General features: G+C 42.0%; 1 protein-coding gene across 1 annotated transcript in view; it reads left to right on the top strand.

The window, feature by feature from the left end:
• LOC310822225 (uncharacterized protein) overlaps positions 1-19,910 on the top strand; it is a gene marked incomplete at its 3' end in the record, with an annotated part of 110,243 nt that extends 90,333 nt beyond the window's left edge. The window contains exons 38-51 of the mRNA XM_083694574.1: positions 652-699; positions 1,020-1,064; positions 2,088-2,114; positions 3,509-3,562; positions 7,608-7,652; positions 8,037-8,081; positions 8,178-8,240; positions 8,701-8,736; positions 10,272-10,316; positions 10,871-11,014; positions 12,262-12,328; positions 12,587-12,727; positions 16,577-16,654; positions 19,792-19,910. Of these exons, the coding sequence (XP_083550700.1) occupies positions 652-699; positions 1,020-1,064; positions 2,088-2,114; positions 3,509-3,562; positions 7,608-7,652; positions 8,037-8,081; positions 8,178-8,240; positions 8,701-8,736; positions 10,272-10,316; positions 10,871-11,014; positions 12,262-12,328; positions 12,587-12,727; positions 16,577-16,654; positions 19,792-19,910 (957 nt within the window). The remainder of the gene's footprint in view (positions 1-651; positions 700-1,019; positions 1,065-2,087; positions 2,115-3,508; positions 3,563-7,607; positions 7,653-8,036; positions 8,082-8,177; positions 8,241-8,700; positions 8,737-10,271; positions 10,317-10,870; positions 11,015-12,261; positions 12,329-12,586; positions 12,728-16,576; positions 16,655-19,791) is intronic.
• Between the last annotated feature and the right edge of the window lie 240 nt (positions 19,911-20,150).

Below are 20,150 nucleotides of genomic sequence, written 5' to 3'. Positions count from 1 at the left end.
CCAGGCTAGCCGTCAATCCCATTCCCCTCCCTTTAAAGGGCTAGTGAGTTAGCACTTTCAAAGGCAAATCTATAATTCATCCGGCATCCTCTTGAACCTGCCGTGCACCCTCCCCTCCCCCATGCCCTGGTCTCATAAACTGCAGTCAGGGAGGGCAGGGGATGGCTCACTGGCCAGAAAAGGGCACAGCCCTCCGCTTGCCTCTAAATGAGAACCTTGACTCTTTTCCTCCATTTACAACTACCGCTCACCTCAGATCCATTATTGACCTAAAAAAACAACAACTTCTGCTCGTCTACACTCCCAAAGCAATCTAGATGTTCTAGTTCTCCAACAGAAGCTCTCCATTCTCTCTAAATCAATGTGTTCTTGTATTTCTCTGAGATACAGTACTCTTTGAATCCTGAAAGAGGCTTCGGTGGGGGTGGGGGGGGTGGGGGGTTAAACAAGCATGACGGCTCTCTCTTTTTATGATCACCAGGCAGCCCGGCTATTGATCTCCCCCATGTAGCATTTAAGGGCTTAGAAGAGTAACATTGGTCCAGACCTATAGTATTCTGTAAGACTATAAGCACAGAGAAGACACGCACAGACACTGAGGCAGGGATCTGTGAGGAGATGCATGGCTTACTGTGATGATTGTACTTTCAGGGTGTCCCTTTCGAGGGCAATGGGATGAGCAGTCTGTACAAGCTCCAGGTAAGGACTGTTCACATGTCATTGCCCTGAGCCATTCATGAGTTAGCCCATCTAGGGATGGGCACATTAAATTAGCGTCTTATAACGTGCATAACGTGTTATGTTGCACTGCATCTGACTGTTCTTTATTTAAATGTGTTAATGTAATTGCCTCTGTCCTTACTGAACTAAATAAATAAATACACATCATACAGGGGAAAATGTTTTGGTGGTTAAGTACATAGACTTTGACCTAGGATTGATATATGGTATATGGTCCTTTTGTCATGGATATAATTTAAACATGTTCAGTTATGATGATGATAAAAGTATATTTACAGAGTGGTGGTGCTGTTCTGGGACATCCTGGGCCACCTGGTGCTCTGGTAAGTGTGATTATCCCTCTGGTACAGCTTCTGTTACACAACCAATGTACAGTACAAGTACTGTAACACAAACACACAGATACATTCAGATATGTTTTACACTGGCTGAGAGCAGAAGAACAAACATTACAAGAGGTGTTACAGTATCCTCTTACTTTCCAGCCCCCTTGCTACAGTCAATCATGTTCATTGAGAGTTCACTGGAGGGGAGTCTGAGGAGCAGGCTGACTCTCAAACAGGTGCCCCTGGATAGCCCCAGGAAAGCACAGCATCATTGAAATGCAGAGCGGGCCAAAAACTTGCCTGTGCTGCTCTGCGCTGTGCCACAGTATACTGACACGATTTGCTTATCAGCTCCCCAAGCTCGCTACCTTATCAGATGGTGTGTAATCTAGCCAGCCCTGAGACATTCCCTCATAAACCCTGTAGGGGTCCACAAGAACTGACAAACACTTATCAGCTGTTGACAAAAAAGTGAGACACTCCAATCTCCCCTTTGCACAATACACAAGGACCACAGCAGAATCTCTCAGGGTGCACTACCCTGTACTACCCACCATGCATATCAATACTGGGGACATTAACTGGTTAGGCATCCAATTAATTATTAACAACAGAATGTGCTGTATTACAAGACTGACAGAGAACAATACAGACATTTCAACCAAAAGGTATCGATTTTGTGGAAAGTATACAGTTTGTCATTATGTCAATGCGTTGATTTTAGTCTTGTTCCCATTACAGTTTTGTAAGATTGGTGTCTCATTTTTGCCAACTGAATCATCAAATGATGAAATTAGTAACATCATTACTAAAATGTTGTGCATAAATGTTGGTGCATGACACTGAGCAACAGTCAAATTATTTTTATTTTTTTAAAGTGTTACTATTAAAACACAAAATCTCTGTAAATCCAGTTAAATGTGGGTTCAAATGTTCAAATGTAAACAAAATACTGTAACTTTGTTGTAGCAATGATACTGTAGCTTCCCACAGGACTAATCCATCTTTTCTTCTCTTCAGGGGCCCAAAGGAGATGAGGGAAGAACAGTGAGTTGGATCTGTTGATTCTGAGAATATATTTGCATTAAGTGTTCTTGACTGTTTTCTGCTGTCCAACAAAACAGACCGGCAAGCCTAGTTGGTCGCTTTCCAACATTGTCTCTACGGTTCACTTCAACATAAGTTGATACACCCTCGAGCTTCAGCATTTAGACACAGATGACAGAACTCCAACACACAACAAAAGAATGATCACGCCTCATGCCAGAATCAAATTGCTGTGCCATATTGTCTTGCCGGTGGGAGCCCATGAACCTTCTCTGCTCTCTCTACATCTACTGTAATTCCCCCCACCCCCCCTCCCAGCCCACAACCCCCAAAACAATCCCCACTGGCTGAGGAATGGAAACAATACAACTCCACTGGTATCAACTTGAATTCTCCATCCTCGTGGGGCCAATTGCATTTTTTATTGTTCTGTTGCAGAGCAATTTTTCACTGGGATGTTAATTTGACATTTGAATAAATTGCGTGAGCGGCCCCAGAGCTGTGGCGGAATTGCCCCAATCCGTCTCACAGCTGATCCCCTGGCTGCCCTGCTCTCCCCTTAGCCACACTCGGTTATTCATGACAATCTACATGTGTGACAATTACCTGCACGATCTGTCTATGTCAGCATAAGTTGCCCCTCTGTAGTGTGTAATAGCATTTCTCCATGGCATATTGAGCAAGATGACACCGATAGAAGGGATCTCTATTTTTAGAGTGGGAGAAAGTCCAATTGTAATTTTCCAAGTGAGATGCCCATGCCTCTTGGCTACCTGATTCTGACAATCAGTTAATCAATTCATGTTGTCAGGAGAGCAACAGTAGTGGAAATACTAAACAGAATGTTGAAGACCACAAAATAGACTGATGTGATTGAAATGCTCTATCTCTCAATGAATGTATGATGAAATGCATAAATAGCAACACTTTATATCTGTCCAAAAAAGAAGAGAGTTGGGATTTATGCAAGTAGAATGTTTGTCTTATGGTTATCATTTAGGACCTTCATTGACTAAGCTGGCTTATTGAATCTGCAATTGTAAACCCTAAAGAATTGTACAGCTGTTGTATTCACAGTGCAAAATTCTAAAGTCAAACTGAAAGCCTACTGTTGCTACTGTACCTTACAGTTCTATCTAGGTGCATTGATTTAAGCACAAACTGGGAATACAGTACGACAGAGAGTTATCCACTTATAGAGCAGAATAGAAGTGGAATAGAAAATGTGTACTATGTGTGTGTACTGTATATTTACACACAGTTTTAGTCATTATTTACAGCCCTTTACAAAAACAACTGTCTGATGAGGCAGAAAAAACACTTCTAGTTCATATACACACTTTATTTCTCCTCTGCTCTTACTCTCCCTCTACTGTGTGTATCTTGTGTGCCAGGGAGATCCAGGGCCTATGGGATTGCCTGGGCTTGAAGGCCTGCCCGGTGCCAAGGTAAGCCATCTAACAGAGCCGCCCCCAAGGACGCTCTCATCCTGCATGACCTAACCAGATTACAGAGAGGAGGCAGTGTGCCTACTCCTTGTAGCTCTCTCACCACATTGACAGCATGACTACCATCTACACTAGTATAGAGCCCCAAATAGAAGACCCCAGTACAGTTGTTATTGTTTCATTTGCCTTGAAGGGCTGGCAAAGAGACTGTGTGTTCCTCTGCATCTGAGTGTAGATGGGGCGGCTGATACAGGATGGCCTTGTATGACTCTGAATGTGTGTTAGTTCTCGTGACATCAAACACGAGTGCTCCTTCAGGGAGCTTTTGTCAAAAAGTTATGGCAATATTGTTCAAACAAACAGCTAAAAGCACAACATAGTTTATTTTATTTGACACTAAAAGGTTAAGGAGAGTTTATTTATGATAAATCCACAGTAACACTTTAGGGGAGTCTGTGTCTGGATAAATAAAGTATGGACTGCAATAGTGTCAGAATAGGAGTCCTCCTGAAATAACAGTTCATAAATGTGTCTAGGATGCCTTTGTATTGACATGCTTTCTCTATACTCTTGCTTCAAACCCCATTTTTTTTTATTTAATCTTTATTTATACTGGGGAGACACACTGAGACTAAGGCCTCTTTTGCAGGTGCACCCTGTCCACAATATTTACACAATAACAAAACAACACATACAAAATACAACACAGTTAAATACAGTATTCAATACATCATATAAAAAAAACACAATATATAGGAGAAACAATCACATCCTTCACCAAGAAGGTCCTCAATTAATACCCTAAATTGCCCGAGCAGCACCAAAACATCCAACTGAAATGTTTCTATAGATTGTTCCAGCACTGAGGTGCACCATAACTAAAAGCAGATTTACCCCATTTGGTGGAGACCTGAGGAACCTCAAGAGTTATCAAACTCTGAGAACGAGTTAGGTAATTTATGTTCTTGAATGTCAATAATGATGTTAGGTAAGCCAGGAGTTTATGCAGTAGGGCTTTATACACAAAAGGGGAGTAATGAAGAGATCTATGGGACTTTAATGAGATCCAGCCAACCTTTTGATAAAGTATGCATTGATGAGTATTAAAACCTAATCACCTGTTATAAAGCGAAGGGCGCTATGGTAGATGGCATCCAAAGGTTTAAGAGTAGTGGCTGCATTTTGGTAGATGATATCACCACATTCAAGCACTGGCATGAAGGTTGACTGCTTTCTGCTGTTCAGGGAAAAGCAAGATCTATTCTTATGTAAGAAGCTCACTTTAAATCTTAGCATTTAACAAGCTCCTCTGAACGTCAAGTCTTTGTCAAACCAAGTGCCCAGGTATTCATAAACAGGGACATGCTCAATGGGGGCACCACCCAAAGTACCTATGCATAAATCAGATACATTTTTCTGTGATTTGGTAAATAACATATATTTGTTTTTTCCAGCATTAAGCATCAACCACAGCCCAAAAAATGCTCTCTGCAATACAGCGAATGCAGACTGTAGCTCAGAAAGCCTGGTCAATCGTGGGGGCAATAGCATATACAACAGTCATCAGCATATAGATGCAAGTTACAATTATTTACAGATAATCCAATATTGTTAATGTAAATAGTAAAAAGAACCAGACTAAGAATCAATACTTGTGGGACACCCTTTGCTATGTCCAGAAAACCTGATTTAACACCATCAGTTAAGACGCACTGCGTTCTGTCTGTTAAATAATTTTCAAACCAGCTACATGAGGCCTGATGCAGGCCTATTTCAGGCAACCTCTGAATGAGTAGGTAATGGTCAACCGTATCGAATGCCTTGGAGAGAGATATAAATAAGGCAGCACAATGTTTTTTCTGATCTAGGCAATTTAACACATCATCTAAGACAATCATAGCAGCTGAGACTGTGCTATGACAAGGTCTAAAGCCAGATTGGTGCACATTTAGAATAGACTGGGAAGATAAAAAGGTTCTTAGCTAGGAGTTGACCAGGGACTCTAATACTTTGGAAAGGCAAGATAGCTTGGATATTGGGTGGTAGTTATCTCGGTCGGAGGGGTCACCTTTATGGAAAAGGAGCACATGGGCTGCCTTCCAAACCTTAGGGATAGCATCTGAGATAAGAGTCAGATTAAACATATGTGTCAATGAATCAGGGGGGCCAAAAGCTGCAATAGATCTGGATCAAGCAGATTAGCCCCCCTCTAGTACATCACAAGTAGAAAATTGTTGAAATGAAAATAAAGATTTGCTAGTAGTTGAGTGATCTCCCATCGATCCAACTGGGGGCTGGGAGATGTGCAGTCGACCGGGGTCAACCAAACAACCATTTCTCTCAAATTAAAAGCCTGCTGAGAGAAAATGCTGATTAAAGGCATTACTTATCTATCAGAGTGTGACAAAACTTCTTTAGGTAGGGAGGAAGAGGAATTTCCATGCTTCAGTTAATTGTTAATTGTTTACCAAAGTGTTATAGGATCACCAGCAGAATCCGAGATAGCACTTGATTTAGCTTTCTTAATTGACAAGGTGCATCTATTTCTCAGTTGTCTGAAAACCTGCCCATCAGCTACTGAGTCAGTTTTTCTGGCTTTGGCCCAGGCCTGGTTCTAGAGCCAAATCAGAGTTATGCAGCTGATAAGGGAAAGATTCAACCAATAAAGAATATGTTAAAATATTTAAAATGTCTTTTTGTTGGAGCAGATTTGTTTTTATCCTTTCATCTCTAAAACAGGCTATCGGAGAGTGATCGCTGATGTCATTAGCAAAAACACCACTGGCCGAACACCACTGGCCTACCTATAAGGTCTATTTGTTAGGATATCTAGCAGGGTGGATTTGTCTGGATACTTTAAGTTATGCTTTTGTTGGTTTTGAAATTAACTGTGATGGTTCTAAACCATTGCATATGTGTTTGTTTTTTACTACTTCAGAATGTACATAGGAGGATAGAAGTGCACCTAAGTTATCAAAGGCACTATGATGAGCAGATGGTGGGCGATACACTCCTATCACAGACAGCTAAGAGATATTTCCAAAGCACAGGACTAAACATTCATATTGATTTGGGACAGTGGAAGACAGCAGAGCAGACGCAGTAAAACAAAAAAAAACACGTCTCCTCCTCTCCCTTCTCTGTCTGTCCTAAATATGGTATTGCCATTTAAGGACACATCATTGCCAGGCACTGACAAATTTAGCCATGTTTCAGAGACCATAAAAATCTTTGGGTTTGCCTGCTGAGCCCACGTGTTGATGAAGTCCATTTTATTTATTATGCTTCTGGCATTTAAATGTAGTAGTCCAAGCCCATTTCTCATTTTAAAATCGGGGGGGGGGGGGGGGGGGGTCGTAAGGGTGGGCAGGGAGAGTAGTGCTGGCGAGACTGGCATGGCCGGCTGCTCACTGGAGGCCTCTGAGCAGATGTGAGTGACTTAGGGGGTGGGGCAGGGGTTAATGGAACAACTGTCAGCTGGATGAGTTGAGAGGTAGCCACTTCTGGATGGACAGTCCAGCTGGGGGACTGGGGTGAATCATCACACTTCTGGGGAGGCTTGGTGGCACCAAGGCTAGGAGTTGGGGCCAGGAACACTGTTGTCCAGGTGGGAGAGGAATCCGAGGGGGCGTGACAGGCTGATGGACTCGGAACATCATGGTCAAGAAGGTCGAAGCAGTTTGACAGCTCCACCAGGTCGTCCCCAATGGGGGAAAACTTGGGGAGCCAAGATGGCAATATTTGATGGTTGAGTCTACATGGTTCTCACCACGTAAAGTCAAACAGATAGAATCCACGAGGAACATTCTTGTCAGTCTGTAGTAAGCAATCACAGCTCTCCGTAAACCACTCGGTAGGCAAAAGGGCAATACTATTAGGCAAAAAATCGTACAAATGGTCAATCCTAATAATGATCACCCAGTAGCAAAAAATAACAAAAGTTTAGAGACGAGCAGTCAAAAAGTTTGATTGCGTACTCTCACAACATGTATGGTGATATGTTATACGTTTCAGGTATATAATAAGGCTGTATCTTTTCCTTTAGGGTGATCTAGGTATACCTGGGTCCCCAGGAATACCAGGGCCTTCAGTAAGTAACACTTTTGTTTTCCACGCAGAGCACATTGATTATGTGAAACTTCCATTTGCTCAAGCACCTTTGCTGCAGTTGCTACAGTACTTGAGCTTTTACAATGTTGCATAAAACATGAATGACATGACTGTCCTGGGAAATGTAAGGTACTGTATGGACTAAGTCCAATATAATTTCTAGTAAGAAATTAAACAGTCCACTGTAGCTATCATATATACAGTAGTCCCAGTTAGCAGCATAGAATTGTAATTGTGTTTCTGTGATGAGCAGCGCTCCTGGCCCTCAGATGTACACCTGTAAGCCTGTAAAAGGGCTGTAGATATGACACTATTGAGGACCTGTCTAACATGGGAATGTTCTCATCCTGTGTGTGATTGACAGGGAAAACCTGGAACGCGTGGTGAGTCTGGGATCCCAGGAGAGCCGGTGAGCCTTAGCCTTTTACTGTCTTTCAGCTGTCAATCTCACAGTCATCCCTCTGTCACTGCAGACTGACACATGGCTGTTTCTGTTCTCCGACAGGGCGAGAGAGGGCCGCTTGGAGAAACAGGATTTCCAGGCCCTGAGGGACCCCAAGGTGATCCCGTAAGGATTTTTCCTGTGTTCTCTTTCCCACACCCTGATACCCACAACAAAGGACATGGTCCAAGCACCACAGAACCAAGTGCACCCGTGTTACTGTATGCCATGGGCAGCTGTTACACCGCAATATTGCTCATATAGTCTTAGTCTATAGTGTTATCAGATATAAATATGTAAGATAAAACAACAATAGTGTGATAATAACATATCAATAACAATAACATTATCCCACATTTCTTCTGCAGACGATTACATTATTGTATGTAATTATCATCAGAATTGGTTTCTTTAATTGCCCCTGTAAACACAGAGTATAACAGTGTTCACCAAGCACTCAGGATCATTATTCCACGGTTGAGATATGTCATTAACAGTGGAGATTACTAGGAGTGCAACAGTGCCGATCCAATCAAACGTGGGAGTTGATACAAATGTCTTTGTTTTCGTTGTGTTCCTTGAGCAGGGGAGACCTGGAAAAGATGGAATTCCTGGATACGAGGTGAGATGGCACTCTGAATCCACATTTCAGAATATTCCCCTTAACAACCTGGCTGCAGAGATAGCACAGCACTTTTATTTGTATCTAGGCCTGAGCTACTGCATCATAAGAGTGAATTAAAACACAGAATTTGCACATTAGAACATTTAATGATACAAACTAAAAGGTATCCTGCAGATTACAGGCTTTGTTGACTTTAAGTCTTTTTATCCTAATTATACAGTTAATGCTTTCAGGCAGTGATAAAATGTTTGTAATAGAGGGCAGCGGGTGAATTATGCATTTGCCAGCCAGATAAGTGTTCTAATGAAACAGGGTACAAATTAAATAACTGGCGCTGCAAACTATTCCTAAAGATGACAACATCCCTATTGTTGTACTTGTTGTTGTTGCTTGAAGATAGTATCCCTTTTTCACATGGTGGTGGAAACATCAGATCAGTATAGCCATCACAAACACATGATGCAATTTCAAGTACCCTAATTGGATTATTTTTGAACAACTCAATTTAGGTTGTGTTATTCATCGGTACGTCTGTCAATCTTTATCACAGAGACCTGAACAATGGGGCCAACTAGTTATTGTCTTACTCACTTCCATCAACATCTTGCCGTGGTACAGATGCACTCCACATTATTTTTCTTGCCTTGCTGCTTCATACATCTATCTCACACAATCGTTTGGTGGGACAACAGTGCCATCTAGCAGGTGGCTTCACTACTTCCCTGCTGTAGTTTCCTTGCACACTGGCTTTGAGGTTTAATGTGAGGCCCAGGGAAGCACAATTCAGTGGGCACGATGATAGATTTAAGCCTCCCATCAGGCGTTGGGGAATACGGAGAGCTGCAGATGAAAGCAGGCGGAGGAGAACAGTTCCACAAAGAGCTGCCCGCTTTAAAACCACATCATGCCAGATTGTATTTTGCATGGCTGCTGTAATCCTGCAAGAAATTGATACAAAGATGCTCCCAAAGGTAATGCAGTGAGCACGGTGATGCTGGGAGATGGGGGGCAGGAGTGAGAGGGAGAGGGGGGGTTGGAGAAGTTCTGAGGGCTGTGCACATAGAGAGAGCCAGACAGGTGTTTCTCTCATACATATAGACAGGCAGGCAAGCAGGAAGGTGAAATACAATCCTGGGAGAGAATGATTATACAATAAATCCAAATAGGTTGTGCCAGAAACAGTCATTTCTGGAACATTAGAAAAGTGTGGAGTTTCCACAGAGAAATACTTTTTGGATTGTACGAGCCAAGTGAACAAAAAACATTTGCCTAAGTGCATGCGGAGGTTAGGAACATGGGCATGATTGCAGCGCGTTCTGTTGGCTTCTCTGTGTGTGTCTGTAAACATAAGCAGTTGGTTTGGAGTAGTAGAAGAGTGGTGAAGAGTTTAGCCTCAGGTTCAGCTTCATTCCAGATATCCAATTATTTACTAGTGCTCTCTGCTCTGAGCGGGCTTCTCAGAAATTGACCTAAAATTTCAGAAAACTCTCAACTCCTGTGTAATTTCAATATTTTCTCTTATTTTCTTTTAGGGAGCCACAGGAAGAACAGGAGACAGAGGGTCCAAGGGAGAACGTGTAAGACTTGTGTTTTACCCTTTCTGTTTTTCTTACAACAAGTTGTGTTTGTAATAGAAAACATTCTCTAACAAAAATACTGTCATAAATAGAAATTTGAGTAATCCCTGCAGCACATAAGCATTAGATAAAGGCATTTGAAGCTCAATGCCGTTTCTATGCCATTGTATTTGTGAAATACATGGTAAGTAAGCTCTGTCACACTCCTACAGTAATCTATTCCAAATGCCAGTAATGGAGGATAGGAAGTGAGCTTCATGGCTTTAAAATTGGCCACAGTCCCTTAGGAGCTGTGACTGAGTGGACCCAATAAGAGTAATGGTTGAGTGTGCACTGCATGTTTAATATTGTGCCATTGGTATGAACCCAAGCCAGAAAGGAGTAAAGACAATACTGCATCTTACAGTAGGCCTCCTTTTAGGAGTAGAGTAGATTCCTCCTTTCCCTAGCTCCTAACCCCTTCAATGTTTGTAGATCTGAAATGGTCCTGGATAGCTGTAGTTACTTTAAGCTATATGTATATATACCAGAAGCTCTATCCTCCCATATTGTAGGGGGACCCAGGAATTTCCGGAGGGAGAGGAGTTCAAGGGGAGAGAGGACGAACAGGAGACCCAGGGCCTGTTGGACCAATTGGACATAAGGGGAACAGAGGAGACCCAGGTCCTCCCGGTCCTCTAGGGTCACCGGGCCTCTTGGTATGTTGGTAATATCTCCCCACAACACTTAAAGTCTGTTACATTCAACACTATTATTTGTCTCTCAATACTCATCAATAAACACAAACTATCCTCAGGAGTAAAGAGTAGTTATTAAAGAGTAATAGCCTACTTTCGAGGCTTTTTTGGGCACGTTTTTCTTTCTCTGCATTGAATGCACTGGAGCATTGTGCATGCAACATATGAAACAGCAAGGAGGCACAGTGAGCCTGGTGTGCTGTTTCTGCTCATCACCTCCCACTCCTGATCATCTAAGCCCACGGGGTCGGGAGGGAGGGAGGGATGGAGGGAGGGAGAGGGGAGGAGAGGGAGAGAGAACGTGGGAGTGCCGAAAGCACTGCAGAGGATAGAAAAACACCTCCTGTGTCACAGCCATTTTACACACATACTGTACATGTACGAAGGTTACATAACATTTCAAGAGAGATGAAAGACAGACTTTTGAATTCTAAAAGAATACATCACTGTCTTTCATGGAGTTGCCGAGTTGTTTTGCAATTGTTGATTGGTATCCAGGGATGACCTGAGTACTGTCTTGCATCAAGAGTACTGTTGCGTAAACCTTGTTGAAGCAAACCAGCTTGAATAGAGCATACTGTAACATCCTTTGAATGACAAACATTTAAAACATGTGAGAAAATGGCCATAGTCCTCTCTGTTGTTACCTTTATAAACATACCAGTCTTGTTGCTGCAACCCTTTCTTGCTCTAAAATAATCCCAATCCATTATAACTCTTAAGAGAGGTATGGAGTTATAGCAGGGTATAGCAAATTCAGAAACACATGATTTCTCCCTGCTTTTACGCTGCTTCTCATACCATCTCTGTGTTTAGTGGTGCCTCACACTCATGAATCCCTTTGCTTTTATCTCTTCACTTTTCAGGTCCACAGCAGAAATATTACAGCATAATGCAACTGGGGAGATTTCATTGACCAGTCAGAAAATAACTCTTAAAGACAATTCTCACCATGATTTCCATTCCATGCCAATGTTCTCTATAATGCAAGCCTCCCAAAAATTCAGAGAAGCAATCTTTGAGCTGAGTTGGACGGCAGGCAGCAAGTTGATTATTATGCCATGATGCATTCCATCTCTTTATCTCCTAAGACACTGCCATTTCACTATGAATAAAACATGAATTACTGCTGTCTCCTAATTGCATTTTCTTAATCTGTTAAATACGTTTTGGTGAAGTTTGTGTTCTTCTGTTTTTTTTCCTCACAGAATGATGCCAATTCCATGGAGGAAATTAAAATGTTTATCCGAAATGAAGTATTGAGGGTGTTTGAAGGTACAGCTGTTGCTTCCAAAATTGTTGCCCCCAATTTATCCCTATGTAGCTTGTTTGTCTCACTCCCATGACGATTTTCCATTTAAATCTAAGTAAGAGAATTGTTTATGATGGGTTAAACTATGACTATGCCGCTGTGTTGCGATATTGAATGTCAGTGTGGTATTTATTGGCAAATCCCTTTTTATGAGATACTGTATTATCACCTATTTTGCACTTCATAGTATTCTGAAACAGAATATAAATTTTGCCTTGCAGAGAGATTATCAAACTACGCTCTGCAACAAAAGACACCAGCAGCAATTTTAGCGGCACAAGTTCGACAGGGGCCTCCTGGGCCCGCTGGCAACGATGGCCCACCGGGCCCCCCAGGAGAACCAGGCCCCCCCGGCTCTCAAGGTAAGAGCCACACGCTACCAAGTTAAACCCTTGGAGACCTACGCTCTGCCTCACAACCATAACCACAGCTGCTATCCTAAAACCTCAAATGGAATAATACACTCAACCTTTAACAAAGGAACTTATGAGAGGGTTTTGAACTTACCTACTGTATGATTTAATGCTGACAAAATCAGAGTGAAATTGTTGTGTGCGTGCGTGCGTGCGTGCGTGCGTGCGTGCGTGCGTGCGTGCGTGTACACTTCACTTGGGTTTAACTTTTATCCTATCAGGGGCAAGTGCATTGAAAATGGATCTTCAAATCTTCATTGAATGAGGAAGGAAGCTTACAATGCACAACTGGCTTTATATGGTAAATGATCAAGTCAGAAGAGATGAAAACATAGGATGAGAAAGTAGTACTCAAGAGAAAGATATTTTGCAGGGAGAATGTGAGAAGAATGGAAAAGAGGGCACTTTCAGAGGTTGTTTGTGGAGGAGTCGGGGGGCATTAATGAAAGTGAGTTGACACTTTGTTGTAAGGATTCATGGTATTTCTCTCTTGCTAGCCACATATATCAATGCAGTCTGAGGGGCTGGAAGCAGAGGAAAGGCCAGGAGTATGGTGCACAACGGCTCTCTGGGAAATATGAAGACAAATGAAGAATTGGCTGAGAATAAGAGAAAGTCATATCAGTGTGGACAGAAAAGAGCCCCCACAATTGATATCTCACTCCATGAAACAAAAGCTTTGTGAAAAACAAAAGGGGCATAGCCAGGGAAGAGGGTGGACATCCTTTATCACACCTGGGCAACTACCTGACTGCCTACACAACCCCTACATCAATAATGGTTTGCTGGTCAGATTTGTTACCTTTTATAGGAGTTGTATAGAACACAACCTCTTTCAGGTGCTTCTGGAAACAATTGCACTTGACATTCTAACTGGAGATGCAGTAATATGTTTTATGGTGGTGCAATTCAAATAGACGTTTTAGCCTCTGTCTTAGAGCATGGGCATCTACCTCACTTCATTCTTGCTCAAGATCGTTTACAATGTTACTTACTGCACAGTAAGATAAGATGCTGCTCTCAATTATTACAGTGTGCTAAGTTAGCATGTATTGTACTGTGTCAATGCCACTAGCATTAAGACATAATCATGATTCATGTCTTTGATTGCTTCTGTTTTCCTGTTTTATTTGATGTGCTTCAATGTCATGTTTTTTAAGCGGTTCTAAATGCAGCTTTACAAATAAATATTTATCGAAAATCAAGAAGAAAAGTTTTGTCCCTTGGTAAATCCGAATTTCAACAACTTTTTAATTCTTGTATTGTTGACTCGTGCCGCCCTCCACTCAGCTGGGGAGAGAGTTTGGGGTAATATTTCCTCATTATTTCTCGTCATCCTCCACTGGAGACAGTCCTCCTCTGGAATATCCAATTTGACTTCCTCTCAAATATGCCAAAATGAATAGTTTATGGAGAAAAATAACCCCTCTGTTGCATTCACACAGATTTTTGAAATAGTTTTATTTCAATTGGGTTATGATCTCAAGCTGCTAGAGTAAATCCATAGAGACAGAAGCATGGGCACTGTATCTGGAGTACTGTATATAAATGTTTTTTTTTTTTTTTTTTTTTTGGGGGGGGGTTTTGGAGGGGAGGCTTGTTGGTTCTGTTTGAATATCATGTTTGTTGTTTCATGGTATTTGGTCATCTTAAAATGTATTTCGCTTTGTTTTTACCCTTTCATATTAATTGATGAAAGCTATTCTATTGACTTTGGTAACTGTGTTTATATTTACTCTTCCTACAGTAGCTGTTCGCATATTTCAGTTTTGTTTTTGATTTGTTTTCACCTTCTTCCTTTTTTGGTGGTGTGGGGATGGATGGCAGTTGAGGGGACATCGGTTTTCTTTCATATTCCAATTAAACATTACATTTTACTATGCTAAGAAAGAAAATATCAGATATGGTCTTTATTGTTTGGTTTTGTTTTGTGTTATGTAATGGGATATGGTATTAGGTCTAATTAGTTTAATGTCAGATTTACCAACTGTTGCACCTGTTATTTCATAGAGAGAAGAAAACTAAAGGTGCCTTGAGATTGCATATCAATAAAGGCAGTTTCATGAATTCAGGTTTGATGGGTAAATGACATTTGCAAACGTTCCAGCTGGGAGAAGCACTAGGTACGGGTATACAGCTTTACAGCTTTTTCAAGCCCGTTTCTGAATTACTGTAATTTCTACAACAATGCCCCTGCCCATTTGTCTATTATTTAGGGACACACAATGCTGTTTGTCAATGCATCTGTTAGATGTCCCTCCATGCTTTTTGCCCTGTGCACTGAGCAGTGATTTGGTGCTCAAGGTACAGTGCTATTCGTCCAATGGAATGCCACCACCCCGAGTGAATGCTCCAGGCACCGTGAGTGTTTAAACAAGTCTCATTCTTGCAGCACTGTGTGGGTAGTCTTTCTCTCTTCCTGAGAGAACATTTTGGGGCTTTCAGAAGCCTTTTTTCTGAAATTTTCTCTGCCTTGTAAGCAGTGGAGCGTTTCCCCTTTGGGCCTGGCAGTGCAATGCCTGATACTTCTGTCAGTGTTTCTGATGTCTCCATCCAACCATCTCTGGCTCTGAGACTCTCAATTACTTTAAATGCCTTTTGGGGAAACATTTCCATAGCCCCACATTCTGACTTGTTATGCTGTTGTTCAGAACAGAGCTCTCCGGCACATCTCATATTACAGTATTAATCCTGTCTGCATGAAAAGATGAGAGTGCCATTTTTGTGTGTGAATTTGAATGAGAAAAGAGTACTTAACTGTTGACAGACCACGACACATACAGCTATGACTTTTCTTGCTTGGCCTTGGAATAATATGCATGTGCTTGCTTTTATTTTGTATGTTTGTAATTCAAAATATCTATATATATTTAGTATGCAATAGTTATTCTCCATCCTTTGAAAATAGTTTAAGTTATTGAACAGAATTAAATCTGTCATATGCCTTTGGTCCTTTCATCAGTTGAATTGCTTTTGCTTTTTGCTAAAGGGTTTGCAATTCTTCTTTAATATTTCACATTTTGCGTCATTTGAAATGATTGTGTTATATCTGAAATGACAGCCCTTTTGAATCTTTGCAGTGGAAGCAGCTAGAACTTGTTGTAAATGGATATAATTGTTTTATATGCAAATTATTTTCTGCTTCTATTATTTTATGATTTCATAGGATGTCCTTTTTGTAGGTTGTTTTTCTTCAGAATCTCTTTGGCTGACTCTTGAGTCTGATCTCTGATTAAAGAAGTGTCTTTGCTGGGGTTTTTTTTTTTTTTTAAAAAGCCATTTGCTTGCTTCTCTCTTGTTGACAAGGCCATGGAACCCCATGACGCCCAACACTTCCAAGACAAAGCCACAGACGGCTGGTTTGATGATTTTTGTTTTGACAACATGTCAGAAGGCAGCATATATTATTTAAAGATCTTAGTTTGGAGCAGGGATTTATGAGCAGCAAATTTCAACAAACTCCACCAAAGCTGCAACCACAGCACATGCAAGTGCTGTCTTGAGACTCTACTTTGCAGTTGCTGTTTTTACAATTATAACATTGAGAGCAGCAACTCCGCCACTGTAAAGTAAAATATTGAGTTTGCATCGAGTTGACATTAGGGAGTTCCACTTCACTTTCTTATTAATTCTAACCTACTATCACATCATAGTACTACTCAGCACTACATTACACTAATACTACTCATCACCAACTCCTTACAAATAATATCATGTGGTTCTTATGTCTTTGGTCCTGTTTCCTCCAGTGTGTGTCTTTGACTGGGAGTCCACTAAGAATTATGTGTTTCTCCTCAGGCTACCGAGGTCAGAAAGGAGAAAGGGGCCAGCTGGGTCTGGGGATACCAGGGGCTCCAGGCCCGACAGGCCCAAAAGGTAAGAGCTGCACACTTCACACAGAGAGGCTACACTGAAACATCTTCATGTCTGTACTTTACTGTGCTTGTACTGTGTACGACTTTTATGTATGTGGTGAAATACACATACAGTAGTAGGACAACCTGACAGTGCATTCGGAAAGTATTCAGACCCCTGAGTTTTTTCCACATTTTGTTATGTTACAGCCTTATTCTAAAATTGATTCAATTCATTTTTCCTCATCAATCTACACACAATACCCCATAATGACAAACCAAAAACAGGTTTTTAGAAATGTTTGCTAATTTATAAAAAATAAAAAAAACTGAAATATCACATTTACATACGTATTCAGACCCTTTGCTATGACACTCGAAATTGAGCTCAGGTGCATCCTATTTCCATTGATCATTCTTTAGATGTTTCTACGACTTCATTGGAGTCCACCTGTGGTAAATTCAATTGATTGGACATGATTTGGAATGGCACACACCTGTCAGTATAAGGTCCCATAGTTGACAGTGCATATCAGAGAAAAAAACCAGGCCATGAGGTTGAAGGAATTGTCCGTAGACCTCTGAGACAGGATTGTGTCGGCACAGATCTGGGGAAGGGTACAAAAAAATTCTGCAGTATTGAAGGTCACCAAGAACACAGTAGCCTCCATCATTCCATCCATCATCACTCCATCATTAAATGGAAGAAGTTTGGAATCACCAGATTCCAAACTTCCTAGAGCTGTCCGCCCGGCCAAACTGAGCAATAGGAAGAGAAGGGCCATCATCAGGGAGGTGACCATAACCCAGTGGTTACTCTGACAGAGCTCCAGAGTTCCTCTGTGGAGATGGGAGAACCTTCCAGAAGGACAACCATCTCTGCAGCACTCCACCAATCAGGCCTTTATGGTAGAGTGGCCAGACGGAAGCCACTCCTCAGTAAAAAGCACATGACAGCCTGCTTGGAGTTTGCCAAAAGGCATCTAAAGGACTCTCAGACCATGAGAAACAAGATTCTCTGGTCTGATGAAAACAAGATTGAACTCTTTGGCCTGAATGCCAAGCGTCACGTCTGGAGGAAACCAGGCACCGCTCATCACATGGCCAATACCATCCCTACGGTGAAGCATGGTGGTGGCAGCATCATGCTGTGGGGATGTTTTTCAGCGGCAGGGACTGAGAGACTAGTCAGGATCGAGGGAAAGATGAACGGAACAAAGTACAGAGAGATCCTTGATGAAAACCTGCTCCAGAGCACTCAGGACCTCAGACTGGGGCGAAGGTTCACCTTTCAACAGGACAGCGATCCTAAGCACACAGCCAATACAACGCAGGAGTGGCTTCGGGACAAGTCTCTGAATGTCCTTGAGTGGCCCAGCCAGAGTCTGGACTTGAACCCGATCGAACATCTCTGGAGAGACCTGCAAATAGCTGTACACCGACACTCCCCATCCAACCTGATAGAGCTTGAGAGGATCTGCAGAGAAGAATGGGAATGGGAAATACAGGTGTGCCAAGCTTGTAGCGTCATACCCAAGAAGCCTTGAGGCTGTAATCGCTGCCAAAGGTGCTTCAACAAAGTACTGAGTAAAGGGTCTGAATACTTATGTAAATGTGATATTTCAGTTTTTTATTTTTAATAAATTAGCAAACATTTCTAAATACCTGTTTTGGCTTTGTGGGGGGTATTGTGTGTAGACTGATGAGGGGAAAAAAATAATTTAATCCATTTTAGAATAAGGCTGTAACATAATAAAATGTGGAAAAAGTGAAGGGGTCTGAATACTTTCCGAATGCACTGTATAGAACTGGAAATTCTGAAGGCTATGAATAGAAGCATACTAGAACGACCTCTGGTCTTGGATCAATATCTTTGAAATTCTACAGTGAATATGTGTCATATTCATGTTGGCAATAGATGATGGTGTATATTTTGATGTAGTGAGGGTTTGAGGAGAGTGTATGTCATCATTTCCTGTAGAATCTGCTACGTACTGAGCCCTATAGCCATTGAAGCTCAAGAAACAATAAGCCTTTAGAAATTGCTGTCAAAAATATAAGCCACCTCAATACAGCTGTGTGGCAGCTGTGTGTTGTTGTTTAAGCAATAACACACGAGTGGGTGTGCTATATCGTGGATATCGGATGTGATGCGGTCATAGGCAAGAGTGCTGCCACCATTACAGCCGCACCGATATCCTAGATATTAACAGCCCGATATCCACACACTTCCAGTGGTTGCAACAGTGCACAAAACCACAGGTCGAGTTTTAACCAATCAGATCACATATTTCTCAGAACCTGTTTTATAAAGATTATTTCCACATGAAAAGTGGAAAAGGAAAGTGGAAAATTGCATTCCATTCTATTATTATCCTGTAGTTGTAACTTCTAGAATGTTAATGTCAGTGCGTTTTTAAACCTAACCCTAACCCTAACATTTTGGGTTAGGGTTAGTGGAACTACAGTCATACGAAACACATCACCTGTCATGAACGCAGTTGGATATAGCCTACATCAAGACATAGCCTATTAGCAGAATATATTTTAAGATTAAGAAATATGTTGAAATCTTTCTCGTGGGGGCAATCATGCAGCTTCTATTTCCAACATGTTAGCTTTCTGTTTAGCTATGACCACTTGCTATTTGTAAAGTAAAGATGCGGCAGTCATCAATCCGCCTCGGGCACCAGTGTCTTTCTCTGGCTGCAGCACTTTTTTGAACCACTAGGAACAGTGGGGCCAGTGGAGTTCGGCCCCTTTAGCTTGCCTTTGACTCAACAGAGAGGCCTACTTTGAGCATGCACACAACCATTTTCCCCACTCATAGCGTTTCATTGACAGAGAGGGGCCGAACAGGACTGGTGTGTGTGTGTGTGTGTGTGTGTGTGTGTGTGTGTGTGTGTGTGTGTGTGTGTGTGTGTGTGTGTGTGTGTGTGTGTGTGTGTGTGTGCGCGCGCGTGCGTGTGCGTGTGCGCGTGCGTGTGCGCGTGCGTGTGTGTATTTCTGTGTGTGAGCTAGCCATTAATTGTACAGAAGGTAGCCACATGAATGCATCTCTGCTAGGTGAATCTCACTCATAATCCCTATCGGTCATACGCTTGTTTGCAATATCAGTAGCCCTCTAGACATCAAATGTTTTATTTTTTCCCTCTGAAGGTGCATCAGGAACTGGCGCTCAGGGGCCTACAGGCCCTTCAGGGCCACAAGGGCCTCATGGCAGATGTGACCCCAGTGACTGTCTCCATCCATCCTCACACTCTTGGCGGAACGGCTAGGCCATCCACCCCCCATCTTTCTATTGCAGCCAACCATAGGCATAGGTGCAGTGTGGCGCAAGACCAGACAGCCCATGTCAGACAGCATCCTCAGTTCTGCTTCATGGGAGAGTCACTGCCTTCTGGGTTTCCTATTACTGTAGTAGTTAAATGCAATTTGAACTTTACTTACATGGTTATTTTATTAATTTCAGATGGCATTCATTGTTATTATCATCATTATCTACAATGCTATGATGT

The sequence above is a fragment of the Argentina silus genome, assembly GCF_951799395.1.
Source record: "Argentina silus genome assembly, chromosome: X".
NCBI lineage: Eukaryota > Metazoa > Chordata > Actinopteri > Argentiniformes > Argentinidae > Argentina > Argentina silus.
This window is presented reverse-complemented; position numbering and strand designations above follow the sequence as displayed.